The 14,550-nt window shown below is 36.4% G+C and overlaps 1 protein-coding gene across 1 annotated transcript in view; it reads right to left on the reverse strand.

Moving 5' to 3' along the window:
• The window catches only part of LOC306885687 (ATP-dependent RNA helicase DHX15-like), a 40,562-nt gene extending 37,411 nt beyond the window's left edge, over positions 1–3,151 (reverse strand). The window contains exons 1-2 of the mRNA XM_079442379.1: positions 2,984–3,151; positions 1,157–1,487 (exon numbers count right to left, since the gene is read on the reverse strand). Of these exons, the coding sequence (XP_079298505.1) occupies positions 1,157–1,487; positions 2,984–3,051 (399 nt within the window). The 5' untranslated portion in view covers positions 3,052–3,151. The remainder of the gene's footprint in view (positions 1–1,156; positions 1,488–2,983) is intronic.
• Positions 3,152–14,550: the final 11,399 nt, after the last annotated feature.

Below are 14,550 nucleotides of genomic sequence, written 5' to 3' on the forward strand. Positions count from 1 at the left end.
ACAAAATATAATAATTTTACACTCATTCAATATGACTTTACAACAATAATAATGGCAACAACAATTACTGTTATTATTCTAAATTCTTTATTAAAATACAAATTAAATCCAGAAAAAAATTGCACAAAAAAAAAAAATATATAAAACAGCAGCAACACCATTAAATAGTTTTACAGCAGAATAGTAATACTTCATTGATTTTAATCATTCAAAATACCTGAATTTCTACTGACTGAAGTTTTAACTGAATTAATACTTGAATTATTATAATTTAATTTTTTATATTAAATATATTATTGCTGTTGTTGTCATTTTTCAAAAAAATATTGTTCGTACTATTAAAAATACAATTTAATAATAATAGAAAAAATAAAACGACATAATAGAAATAATAATGGTAACACTTTATTTTAGGGTCTCTTAATTAGTTGCTTATTAGCATGCATATTACTAGAATATTATTATAATATTAGCCATTTTTTAGTAGTAATTAAGCACATATTAATGCCTTATTCAACATGAATACTTATTCTTCATCCTAATCCTACCCAACACCTAAACTTAACAACTACCTTACTAACTATTAATAACCAGCAAATTAGGAATATACTGAGGGAAAAGTCGTAGTTAATAGTAAATAATTCTAAAGTGTTACCATAATAATAATAATAATAATATTTTAGAGAACCGTAAGATTATAAAACTAATATTTATGGCCATTTTAATTTCTTTGCTTTAAAAATGTTCAACTGCAGAGAAACCTTATAGCTCCTTTTATTGAGAACAGCTTTATAAATGACCCATTACAAATTTGGGAAGATGGTTGGTGCACGTGACATTTTTTTAAAAGCATGTTATGTGTGACCCAAACTCTCAGCGCTCACAGTCACGAAGCTTAAGTACAGCAATATAATTAAATCACAGACTTAATTTGATAACTGCACTTTCATGCTTTAACCCAGGTTTAGGCTCTTACTGTTTTCTTATGATGAAGAACAATCTAAAACACAAATCAGCTTTTCCCCAAACCTAATTAATACCTTTAATATCCACTGTTGAAAGATCTCTGAATGCACGGAGCTTCTGGCTACAGAGGCCAAAGCAAGGTCTTTTGTGGAAAGCTGTAAAGCATAAGGAAACCCTTGTTTGGTCTAACCTGTGTGGTCTTTCCAGAGCCTGTCTCTCCAACGAGCACAAAGCTCTGATGCCGGTTGAGGATGTCATTAAAACGTTCCTTGTACTCCCAGACGGGCAGCTGCAGCCTCTTCTTGAGGATCTCGTAAAAGCGTGGCGTGTGAGGCAGGTTGGTAAAGGGGTTGATCTGCTGATTCATGGCCGTCTGCTTCAGCGTGAGCATACCGCCGCCGGGCACGCCAGAGCTGAGGGACACGGCGGGCACCTTGCTGTCTCTATCCCGGTCTCGGTCTCTGTCGCGGTCTCGATCCCGATCCTTCGACCGGTCATCCCGATCTCTGTCACGGTCCTTACTGATAGCGAGACAAATAATAACACAAGGATTTAGTTTCCTGGCAAAACGTTAGTGTTCAAAATTAATGCATTAATAACGCAAATTAATTTTAACGTTAATAATTGTATTAAAGTGTGATTATGCAGCGTGCATTTTCTGTTCGACCCGTGGCCTAGCCCATAGTTGGAGAAATGGAGATGCACAATGTTGCCAACTAGATTTAGCGACTTCTTTTTCTCCAAAAGAGCGCCTAGCGACACATCTAGTGACTTCTTGAACAAACCTTATTTAGTTTTTAAGACCCATAAAGGTTAACATCTTGGAAGGGAGAGCTGGATATAGTCTTAAAGGGACGTGTTTTAGTCACTGTTTCATATTCATGACACTTCTATAATTACATTGTGTACTAAGACTGACGGAAAATGAAAAGTTGCGATTTTCTAGGCCGATATGGCTAGGAACTATCCTCAGCGGGCGCAGTGATATTACTCAGCGCCTGAAAGTAGTCCCCAGCTAGGTAACTAGTTATGATATAGCTGGGGACTACTTTCAGGTAATATCACTGCGCCTGCTGAGGATAGTTCCTAGCCATATCGGCCTAGAAAATCGCAACTTTTCATTTTCCGTCAGTCTTAGTACACGATGTAACTACAGAAGAGTCAAGCTTTAAATAGGAAAATTATCGAAACGCTTTGGTCATTTTTGAGCGAGATGCTAATGGTCTAATCCGATTCAATATCTATGCTAAGCTAAAAGTGCTACCCGGAGATCGGCTGAATGCATTCAAAAATGGTAAAACTGAACTGTTTAACTCTTGGGGAGTTATAAAATGAGCCTATTTCCAAAAAAGTGGAGTGTTCCTTTAATACCAAACTATGAGCAACTAATAAAATAAACACACACACACATATATATAAATAATACAATGTCACTGGAACCATAAGATAAACAAAGCAGGCCGCGCTTTAGCCGTATGCAGCCAAAAATCAGCCTCATTAGCATAAATTCGCAGGAATTACACTCACATCCCAAACACTAAACATTTGACTTTTTTCTAGTTAAGTTATTTTTTTGCGCTTCAGAGCCTAACGTTAGTTCGGCAAACTCACGATTACACAACATATCTACACTCAACATGATCCGCTGCACATTTAGCGGCCTATCTATGCTTCACACAGGCTTCATGTCTGCTTCTTTACACAAGAATATAAAGTAATTTACTCAAGAATATAAAGTAATAATTTACTCCAAACACAGAGGAATGTAAACAGAGCCTGTTGTTCGTCAAAGCGACGCAGCGCACGTGCTAGCATCAGCCACAAAGACTCACGCGCTTCTGTGCAAACAACGCGCTTTCCTGCTACAATAACCTCTTATGAAAGCAACCGAGCATTTTAGATACAATATTGATCAGCAACGATGTCACTATCTGTGCGATATTTAAACCACACCAGCACAAGTGTGTGAGCATGCTAGTATGCTAACATGCTAAAACACTCCTCAAGCTCAACATACCCGTCAAATGACCTCTTCTTGCTCGACGAATAATCATCACCTAAATCCAAACGATGCCGTTTTGACATCTCGTAATAGAAATATTAATAAGGCAAAAGAGAAAAGCGTTTGTTCGGTTACTCCAGAGCACCCGCTGCTCTCTCTCTCTCTCGTGCACGGCGAAAAGACAAGATGGCGACCGGAAGTACTTACCGCATCATTATTATCTCAAGTACACTGCAGCAGACACCTCTGTTCGTGCATGTTATTCAGTGGAGTTCACAGTATATGTTGGCGTAGGATGCAAGAGATAATGCACGTATGTTGCTTGTGTTCTGCATGTAGTACCGAAGGATATTATATCTAGCGGCGGTAGTTCCGGCGTTCACCGCGTGGGGCGCTACAGAGTTCGTCTCACTGGATTTTCTTTGCGAGCCATAATTTAATGATTTTTTAACTGTAGTTAAAAGGAACAGCCTGTTGTTTTATTTTCATTAAAAAGCACATATAAAATATGTTTACCTTCTATGTGATATTGAATAACACACTGGAGTGTAATCAGTATACTTACATGTGCTTTAATATGTTAATCAAAATATTTATTTCAAATGTAGCCTACTTTAAGTAAATTGTTTCTATTTATTTTCTTATATATATATAGTTTTTTTTAAGAAAAAGGGGCCTTTTATTTCACTATATGCATCTGCAAGTAGTTTAAAAATACTTTTAAGAGTTCTAGTAAATTACAATTCAATTCACGTTTATTTGTATAGCGCTCTTCATGATGCAAATGACTGCAAACTTTCTACATTATATTTAGGAGTTGTTTATCAGAGGTGAGTATGACAAGGTGATGTCCACACGGCAGAGAAATGTACAGTAAAAATCATGCAGTTAGTTAATGATATGTATTCAAACACATGCTGAACACTAGCAGCTATGATTACATGCTGCGATTAAACTTGGTATATGTTGTTCCAGGGTTAGCATCATCTGAGGTCCTCTGAGGGGTTGGCATCATCTCTTCTCAGGTCTTTGTAAGGGCTGGATCCAGACTGAAGCTTCTGTAATTAGTTACCATGGGATGCCACAGAAGAAACATTAAAAGAAAAATTAGCATGGCTTCTATTCCAACCAAGCAAAATAATTATGTGCATTTGATCAGATGTAACTGATCAAGGCTAAAGAGATGTGTCAGAGCAACAGATAGAGTGTGTCTGAACCCTGAACGTAATCAGGAAGGCTATTCTAGAGTTAAGGAGCCAAATGTGAACAAGCTCTACTTCCTTTAGTGGATTTTGCTGTCCTAGGAACTACCAAAAGTTTTGCGACCTTAGGGAGCGTGCTGGATTGTAGCGTGGTAGAAGACTAGTTAGGTACGCAGGAGCTAAACCATTTAGGGCCTTAAAATATAGTAATATTTTGTAACTATTACGGAACTTAATAGTTAGTAAAATTGGGGTAATATGATCATATTTTCTTGACCTGGTAAGAACTCTAGCCGCTGCATTTTGGACTATCTGTAGCTTGTTTATTGAAGATGCAGGACAACCAGCTAGCAGTGCATTACAGTAGTCCAGTCTAGAGGTCATGAATGCATCAGCTTTTCTGCATCAGAAACAGGTAACATGTTCTGCAGCTTGGCAATGTTTCTAAGATCCTTTAATTTCATTTAATTTCTTTACTGTCCTTGATAGAGGATATTTGTTTCTAAGATGAAAGAATGCTGTTTTTGTAACATGGGAAATCTGAAGTTGCTGTCTAATAAAACACCCAAATTTTTGACTGTATGGAAGTAACAGTACATCCGTCTAGATGCAACTTGTAATCTAAGAGATTCCATGTACAGTTTTTTTGTTTGTTTTTTTTGTCCAATAAGTAATATATCTGTCTCATCTGAATTTAATAGGAGAAAATGATTGGCACACTTTATTAGCTTAGATAATTTATAAAAATATAAATCATTTTTAGCACACTTTATTAGCTTAGATAATATAGAAGTTTCATCTGGTCTTGTGGAAATATATAGTTGAGTATCATCAGCATAACAATTGAAACTAATCCCATATTTTCTAATAATATTACCAAGGTGCAACATGTATATTCAGAATAGCAGAGGGCCTAGGACAGATCCTTGCAGCACTCCATACTTTACTGGCATTAATTGAGATGATTCCCTGTTTAAATACACAAAGTGGTAGCGATGGGACAGGTAGGATCTAAACCATCTTAAAGCCTGTCCTTGAATAACCGTATAGTTTTGTAATCAATAGGAGTATGTCATGATCAAATCTTTCCCTGGAGGACCAATCTGCTGCAGAGTTTAGCTCCAATGCTGATCAAACTCACCTACCTGTGATTTTCTAATGATCTTGAAGACTCTGATTAGCAGCTCAGGGGCCCGTTTCAGAAAGGAGGTTAAGTGAAAACTCGGAGTATGTTAAGCCTGAAATCAGGGAAACTCTGGGTTTTCTGTTTCAGAATGGGAGGTTTGTCAAACCTGGGAAAGCAGGGTAAGTCAAGCCCGTTTCTGAAAGAGAGGTAACTTATACTCAGAGTCAGTTACTGTGGTAACTTACTCTGTGAACCTAACCTGGTCGGGAGCAGGTTTTCTTTGGTAAACCCAGAGTTTCTTTCCGTCTCCTCCCCCTTTTTAAAGTGTAAGCGATGTTTTAATACCGCATTCATTTATGCTGCAAAATTGCCTTTCTTACTGAGTATTTTTGTCTTATTTCAAGTACAAACGTTTAAAAATTCTTAAGTTAAGATGCATTTTCTATAGATGAAAAATGATCTAGATATTTAGTCTTGTTAAAATATAAAATTGTTCTCCATAGGGTAAGAAAAATAATCTTAATGCAAACGGAAACAAGAATAGGCTATTTTTTTATTTCTTACCCCATTGCCAGATAATTTGGAAAATAAAATAAAAAATCACTTAAATATTTTGTTTTCCCTTCATGGAAACAAGACTAAATACCTTATAGCCTATTTATTTGAGCGGTACCATTTTAAATGGTAGTTTTCTTTACAACATCAGAGATGCAGAGCACATTATAAGTCCTGTATGCAGAATTTAAGGAAAGTGTGCATCGCTCTCACGCTCTTTCTGATAATTTTTTTCCTGGGCACAAATCCGTCCAAGAGGAGTATCTCAGGACTGTAGGTCAGTGGTGTAGAAATCGGTTTAAATGAGGATAATCTGATAAATGACGTTCACTTGATAACATCTTTCTGTGACCTCTGGAAGTAACCCAAAATAATCAGAATTTCCTTCAGGATTTCCAGTGTGCTTGGATGCACTGATGACAAGCATATCCCCATCATCACCCCTTCTGAAACCGATTATTACTGTATGGAATGGAAGGATGCCAGATGGAGGGGTAGTACGAGCCATAACCACCACCACAGCTGTTAAACTAATTATTCACAATTTTCTGGTCATCTTTATTTCCTAATACAAAAGCAAAAGTTATTCTTTTTACTTTAGAATTTTAGAAATCTTCCAATACTTGACCATCTCTTCATCTGTCAGTGGTGCAGGTGCAGGTTCTCAATCTGCCTTCTTGCTGTCGACAAATCAGTAGTTAATTTTATTACTCTAATTAAGAAATGTAACAGGTTGGATTAGAAAATATTTAATTATGTGAAAAGAGTGTTTTAGACTATGTGGAAAAAGCTGCAGTGCATTGAAATAGACATTTAATGATATTTAATAATGTAAAATGTTTGTAAAGTCATTTAGCCCAAACCCATGAATCTTTCATGTTTAAAGCTTTACCTTGATTGAATTGTGTTTTTATACTTCATTTTAGCTGCTGCCACGTTCTTGTTTCGTTTTCCTTTTCTTTTTTTTTCTTTTTTTGTGGCCATGAGATATCATTAAAATGAATATTAGTTAAATGATTTACAGTTTTCACCTCTGATATTATATCGGTTATTAAGTTATAGACAGTTATTAAGAATTCATGTTAAGCATTGATGGAGGTACGCGCGCTGACGTCTTTTTGACGGGAGCTGTTGCCATGGTGAATCGTGATCATGACTCTTCATAGTCTTAGTGCACGCGCTTAACTCAGAGTCAACCTACTTAGAGTTGAGTAAACTAACTCAGTTCAGCTATTCTGTAACCGAAATCTCAGAGTTTCCCATCTCAGAGTAAGTCAACTCAGAGTTTCCCATCTCAGAGTAAGTCAACTCAGAGTTCAAGTTTAAACTCAGAGTTGGTTGAACCTCCTTATTGAAACGGGCCCCAGGTGTGTTTGATTAGGGTTAGAGCTAAACTCTACAGCAGGGTTCCTCAAATCTTACCCTGGAGGTCTAGTCTGCTGCAGAATTTAGCTCCAACCCTGATCAAACTCATCTACCTGTGATTTTCTAATGATCTTGAAGACTCTGATTAGCATGCTCAGGTGTGTTTGATTAGGGTTAGAGCTAAACTCTGCAGGAATGGTCCAGATTTGAGAATCCCTGCTCTACAGGAATGGGCCAGATTTGAGAATGCCTGATCTATAGTGTCAACCACAGCACCAAGATCAAATAAAACTAGCAATGAAATGCAGCCTTGGTCTGATGCAAGAAACAAGTCTTTTGTAATTTTAACAAGTGCAGTTTCTGTGCTATGATGGGGCCTGAAACCTGATGGAAATATTCATTTCTTTTTTTTTTTTCTTGCAGGAAGGAGCATATTTAGCCATAAAACATGAGATGGGTCTGTAATTTGCCAGTTCACTAGGATCTAGTTGTGGTTTCTTAATAAGAGGCTTAATAACCGCCAGCTTGGAGGGTTTTGGGACGTGACCTATAGATAAAGACGAGTTAATATTGAGAAGTGGTTCTTCTGCTTCAGTAATTTAGTGGGTAATAAACATTGTTGGTTTGGATGAAGTGAAAAGTTTATTTAGCTCTTAAATTAAAAGTGCACATTCAATACAATTATGTGCTTACAGGAGTACACAGGTTTTATCTACATTTATGCTTTTCAGAGAAAAGTCATTCCGGTTTACAACAGCATGCTGTCATGGGTTGAGGGCTATAATGCAACCCAGTCTCACGGCAGTTCGAATGACACACAATCAAGGAGATCCTCAGAAGTCTTTTTAATATAACTCAAAACATGAAGTAGAGGAAAATACAACCACTCTCTTACAACAACTCAAAACAAACGGAAACAGAATCAATGCAAGAAAAAAGGGAATGGAAAAGTAAGGCTTTAATACAAAGCAGAACAAAGGAAGAAGCAAACAAGACACACCTGAACTGAGGATTCAAATTAATCAGTGGCCGTTGAAACAAACAAGCAGGCAACTGAGGAGAATTAAACTAGAAAACTGACAGACATGAACAGAACAGGGAAACGGATCAGAAACGAACAGAAAACAGACGCATGCAGGTGAGTAAATAACTGAATGTTTATTTCTGGATGAGCTATCACTTTCAGTATGAAACTACAAGATGTCTCAGACGTAAATTATCTACGTATTATCACAAGTCTGATGATACTGCCTGCTGCAAATATCAAATTTTTATGCAGATTTGTATGTGAAGATTTGAGAATGGAAAGTGATTTCTCAGAAATCACTTCAGTATTATTCAACGTTTAGTCAACAGTTCATTTATGTCTACCCAAAATATAACTGGGAAATCATCAAAACCTGTACTGGCATCCCTTGAGAGTATCCTGAATGAAGTCTCCGGATGTACTGAGCTCTTGTACCTCTCAGACAGCTCCTGTACATTCAGACTATGATGATATACTGCAATGAATCAGCTAGAGCAGAAGACAATCATTGCCGTCGACACAGGTAATTACACAGCCTAGGCATGGCTAACAAGCTACATAATAGCAACTGGATCATTGCTCGCGGCTGGGAATTGATGGTGATGGGAAAAACAAAGTTAACGTTAACAAGACTTTGCACTGCTCTCTGTATAAATCTGAAATACAGGGCATTTTTATTTCTGCTTTCACAGACAATTAAATAACAGGCCAGTTGCATGTGAAATAGGCTTGTCAGGCTTAGCAGTCTGCAGAAATGGTTTCTTGAAACGGAAGAACTGTGAGATATTCACTTAGTTCATTATGAATATGAAGTGTGGTTAGGAATGAACTGCAAGTGGGATTGCATTTACAGAGCATGTTGATGGCTTTGTAAGATAACTAACAATTAAAGCACAACTAATAACAAATGCAACTCTTTTGTAACATGCTGTGCTGTAAACCCTTTACCTAGTTTGGTGTTCCTGGTCAACAATGACCAGACTTTTAATAATTGCTTGTAAATCTCTCATTGTGTTCTAATACTTCCAAATCCTGGATTCAATCTTTTTGTCAACTTGTCTTTCAGTTAGCACAGGTTCTGTATTTCTTTGTGGATTTCTTTCTTTGATTTCAAAAAACAGATCAACGAGGCCTATGATCAATCATTTCCAAAACAAATACAAAACCTGCTCCTGTTTAAAAAATAAAATGTAAAGGAAAATTTAAAATACACACAGAACACCTGCAAAAATATAAATAATTTCTTTGCATTAATACAGTACATTGTGCTCACTTTTTAAGTGTACTTAAATTTAAGAAACAGTCATGAAAGTGTCTCTCTTTAAGTACACTTAAGTGGACATTTATTTAGTTAATTTTATATTATCTGCAAGTACATGTTTTTTTATTTTTAAATATACTTTCGAGATTTGAAGCACACTACAAGTGCACATACAATATAAAGCACATTTGGTGTTCATGAGGTTATACAGCAATTAAAACATTTTTTTTTTTTTCATCTGGCTGTGCTAGTTCATGCTAATGCAACTTTTCCCTCTCAAAGCTCCCTGGAAGAAAGTTTTGAAATGTGCCTAATGCAAAGAAGAGAAGAACAAAACTAGGAGCTTTGATGTGCACTCACTAGAACTATTTTCATTGCACCTCCATCAAAAATACTGCACTCTTCTTTTACTGATTCCACTCTTCATTCTAGGCTTTAAACAGCAACATGGAGAAAATCATCCTAAAATTCCCTCTGATATTGCTGGCGCTGCATACAAAGTGGAGAGCTTTCTGACAGCCCTGGTCTTGTGATCGTCGAAGCTCCAAAGCCAGAAGTCGTGGACTTCAACAACACAATCTATGCTACTTGTCAAATGACTCCCGTCCCTAATTTACCACCCAGCCCGCCACAGATCTTTGGGCAGGTGCTCTTCAAGCAGATCTTTCCCAGTGGAACTCTAGAAGTGAAAATCCACCTCCATGGTTTGCCTGCTGACGATCAGCAAGAGCACACCATCCACATCCATCAGTATGGAGACCTCCGTCAGGGATGCGTCACTGTTGGTCCTCGTTACAATCCGCGGGCGGGTGACCATCCCGGTCATCCCGGAGACCTGGGCAACTTTTTCCAAGCAAGGAGTTATAATATTACTTAACATTCTGATGCTCTTTAGGTATTTTGACTGAAAAAAAACCAATGTTTTTTAGAATTTTTTATTTAATCGGAATGGTACAAAATTTGCAAAAACTCATGCACTTAGACACACTCACTAAGTCACACTTCCTTGCAGTCAAAATGAATGCATTGGAAACAACTTGGAAATGAACTTCATCTAGTGGAAACATTTCTTCAAGGTCTAGACCTTAACTGCAATAGTTGTAGTGTTTTCAGTGATATGAAACATTTACGGGTTAGATTTTAACAAGTTGGGGGTTTGCCATGCCAATTTCAGCCACTGTACATTTATGTAAATACACACAATATCAAAGCATTAAACAAAAGAAACAGATCAGTATTAGGGGTTAAGTCTATAGTTTAGCCAAAACAAGGTCCGTAAGTGGTTATAAAGTCGCTCTTAAAATGAACAGTCTTAAGATGCAGTCTAGACTGCTGTACCACTGTGACAAAAGCTATCTCTGTTCCCATTCTGCAAAAGTACTTTGAGCAGATAATGTGAAACTGGGCCAAATATCACATTGCATAACTGTTACCATCAGTGCAATAACAGGATTCATGCAAATAGACTACAATGCTCTTTTATGTCATACTTGTAGTATGACATAGTAAATAAAATAAAAAAAGCGTCTAATTTTTATTATTATATATTTAACTTCCATTGTTTCCAAACTTGTTACACTTAAATGTATGTATTCAAAGCGACAGACACCAGCCAGCAGAAGTGACATGACTTCCACACGCTTGTAAATAATATCTGAAATCCAGAATCCGTCAAGAAGGATTCCTGGCCACTGAGAGACTCGGTTTCATGATTTGTGCTGAACATCCACCGACAGACATCTGCATCAATTCCCAAGGCATAAACAAATCAAACAGAATATAAATAAGGGCATAAAACGCAATATGCCGTGCGCTTCCTCTTAAGGTCTATTTGGGACAGTGCTCTTGAAGGGAGAAGCGCTAAAATAATTGGATGCAATGAATTACTATCAGAAGGGAGATGTGGTGTCTGCTGTGAGAGGCCGCCATGGGCTAAGCAAACAGATTTGAATTTAGGATTAGTGCTGTGCTTGAACTAATAATATTTATGGGAAAAGTCTGAATCGGGATTGCACTAGTGTTTGCCTGATATCGTCAACTAAAAAAGAATTATAATATTTTACTGTGAGTTCATGCATTCAAAGCTGTGCTCTGTATACACTTTCTAATTCATGCACGCCCGACATGCGAGACTGACTCCACCGAAGTCCTTAAATTTTGGTAGATATAAGCTTATAAGCAAAACTATATTTATTACTTTCATTGCTCACAGCTTAGGGCAAAACACAGAACTTTGAGTTGTTATTGTAGTACATTTCTTAAAGGAATAGTTCACTTAAAAAGGACAATTTGCTGAATATGTTTTCACCCTCAGGCCTTCCAAGATGTAGATGAGTTTGTTTCTTCATCAGATTTGGAGAAATGTAGCATTGCATCACTTGTTCACCAATGGATCATCTGCAGTGAATGGGTGCCGTCAGAATGAGAGTCCAAACAGCTGATAAAAACATCACAATAATCCACATCACTCCAGTCCATCAGTTAATGTCTTGTAAAGTGAAAATCTGCATGTTTGTAAGAAACAAATCCATCATGAAGGTCATTTGAACATCAAACCATTTCTTCCGTCCATTATGAGTCCATTATCCTTATCTCATATGGATCAAGAGAAAATATGAACATTATTTTTTAAGAATTAATGAACCCTTGTGCATCAATAAAAAAAGTTACACTTTGAAAATCGGAAGCTTGGGAGCATAGACTTAAATTTAGTCTCATTTTAAAGAAGACCCATGGCAGATTATTGTTGAAGTAAAAAAAGTGAAACCAAAAAAAAAGTTAGGTTTAAGTTTATGAAAATGATTTATGAACAATATTTTATTTTATGAATAATTTATATATTAAACATGTTGAACTCTAAACCTGCTAGAAAATCAAAGCCATAAATCTAAACAAGTTGTGTTCCAAATTTGAGGTTGATATCTCAAAAAATGAGCTTTCAGTAAGATTTTGTTTTTGTACCACATTAGATGCCAGCAAAACTCTGCTGATGCACACAGTGCTTGGATTTGTGATTTACAGTAGAGTTTTTCTTTCTCAAATATATTACAAGAACACACACAATTTTTTATGACAAGCATACAAACCACACTGACATCCATACCAACACACCCACACAAATATAGTGTACACAATTGAGTGGTTCACTTTTTTGTAAAATAGATTTATTAAAGGAAATGAGGGTGGAATATTAAAATTCCAACAAAAATACACACCTGAGCCAAACTTTATGCAGTTAGCATTAACACAGGCAAAATGATAAAAATTAAAAATGGACAAAAATGTCCATAAGTTTGCACAAGGGTTAAAAATAGCATAACCTAACATAAAACTTCCATAACAAGGTTTTCCAGACGTTTTCTTACACATTTCACCTGCTGCTCTGGTGACTTTCTGATCTCTCATGAAACATTGGTATTAGCAAGTTATGCCAAATATAATTAAATGCATGACTTAATTTATGTATTTCAGCTTAATATGCTAATATGTTTAATATTCTGAACCAAATATGCAAAACATATTTTTTTAAAGTAAAATATTTTATATTTTACCAAGAAGATAATTGTTTTCCTTTATAATTTCTCTCTTTCCTTTAATAAAACAAAAGTGGAAAAAAATGACACTTCCATCATCACACTTCCAAGGAAATTCATTATTTTAATTATTTATGAGTAGGAACTTAACAGTACACGCAGGCTTCTCAAAATACATGGGCTCCTGTAAAATGAATCCCTCAAGATTTCACACAACCATGCTCTCACCTGTTTCTGAATATCTTTATGTTTCACGATGAATAATTCAACAGTGTATGCGTACATCCTCCAGTACAAATGCAGCGTTTCTTGTCTAATAGGACCAAAGAGCAAGAGAAAGCAGCTGTTGAATGTGTGTAACAGTGTGCAGACAGTGACTGACGAGCTGTCGATGCAGCGCACAGAGGAGTCGACCAGTCATGTCAAACTCTGCTTTTACTCCTAGTTAAGAAGTTTTACAGTGGAGTGAAAGGCAGTCAGTGGCAGCAGGGGACTCGTCTGTGACAGGAGATGGTGGAGATGACAGCAGGCCGACTCAAAAGATTTGCCTCGTACTCGTGTAGAGATCCTACAGCGCAGGCCCACCCATGACTGAACTAGAGCTGCACTGTAACTAGTGCTCTTTGTCTTGCTTTTATGGTACAAATCTATTACTGGCGTGGTACCCTTTACAAAAGGTACAACTTTGTAGCCTTAAGGGATTCATGTTAGTACCTTAAAGAAACATATTAGGTCTATTACCTAAAGTTTACATAATATTAGTCCCTTTTGAAAGCGTACTACCCCAGTTTTTGTACCCTTTTTTTTTCCTGAGAGTACACTTTAAAACATTATTTTGGATTATTGGAGTATGTTTTATGAAAAAATACTAGTCTTTCTCCTTCAAAATTCCAAGCTTAATTTAATGTGTTGCTTGCCCTTTCTTTGTAATTACTTGTGAAATTTACTAGCCATTTTTGACTGAAAATCGAGTGAAAACAGAGTAAAAATAGTTTCAGTATTACAAAACCTATTTTGTAAAACCTTCTTTCAGTGTCCAATGGACATACACAAATATTGACTAAGTCCTATTGCTGTAATGCAAATAATCTATATATCTGTTTATCTGTCTGTGTGTGTGTGTATATATATATATATATATATATATATATATATATATATATATATATATATATATATATATACATATATTTGCACATTTTTCACACTTAAAAGATTCAGATCATCAAACAAATGCCTGGCCCTACGTGAAAAAGTAATTGCTAATAAAATCTAATAACGTGTGCCACCCTTTGCAGCAGCAACTGCAATCAAGCATTTACAATAACTGGCAATGAGTCTTTCACATCGCTGTGGAGGAATTTTGACCCACTCTTCTCTGCAGAATTGTTTTAATTCCGCCACATTGGAGGGTTTTCGAGCATAAAAGGACTGTTTAAAGTCATGCCACAGCATCTCAATCTGATTTAAGCCCGGACTTTGACTTGGCCACTCCAAAACCTTCATTTTGTTT

Source organism: Barbus barbus (assembly GCF_936440315.1).
Source record: "Barbus barbus genome assembly, chromosome: 1".
Lineage (NCBI taxonomy): Eukaryota > Metazoa > Chordata > Actinopteri > Cypriniformes > Cyprinidae > Barbus > Barbus barbus.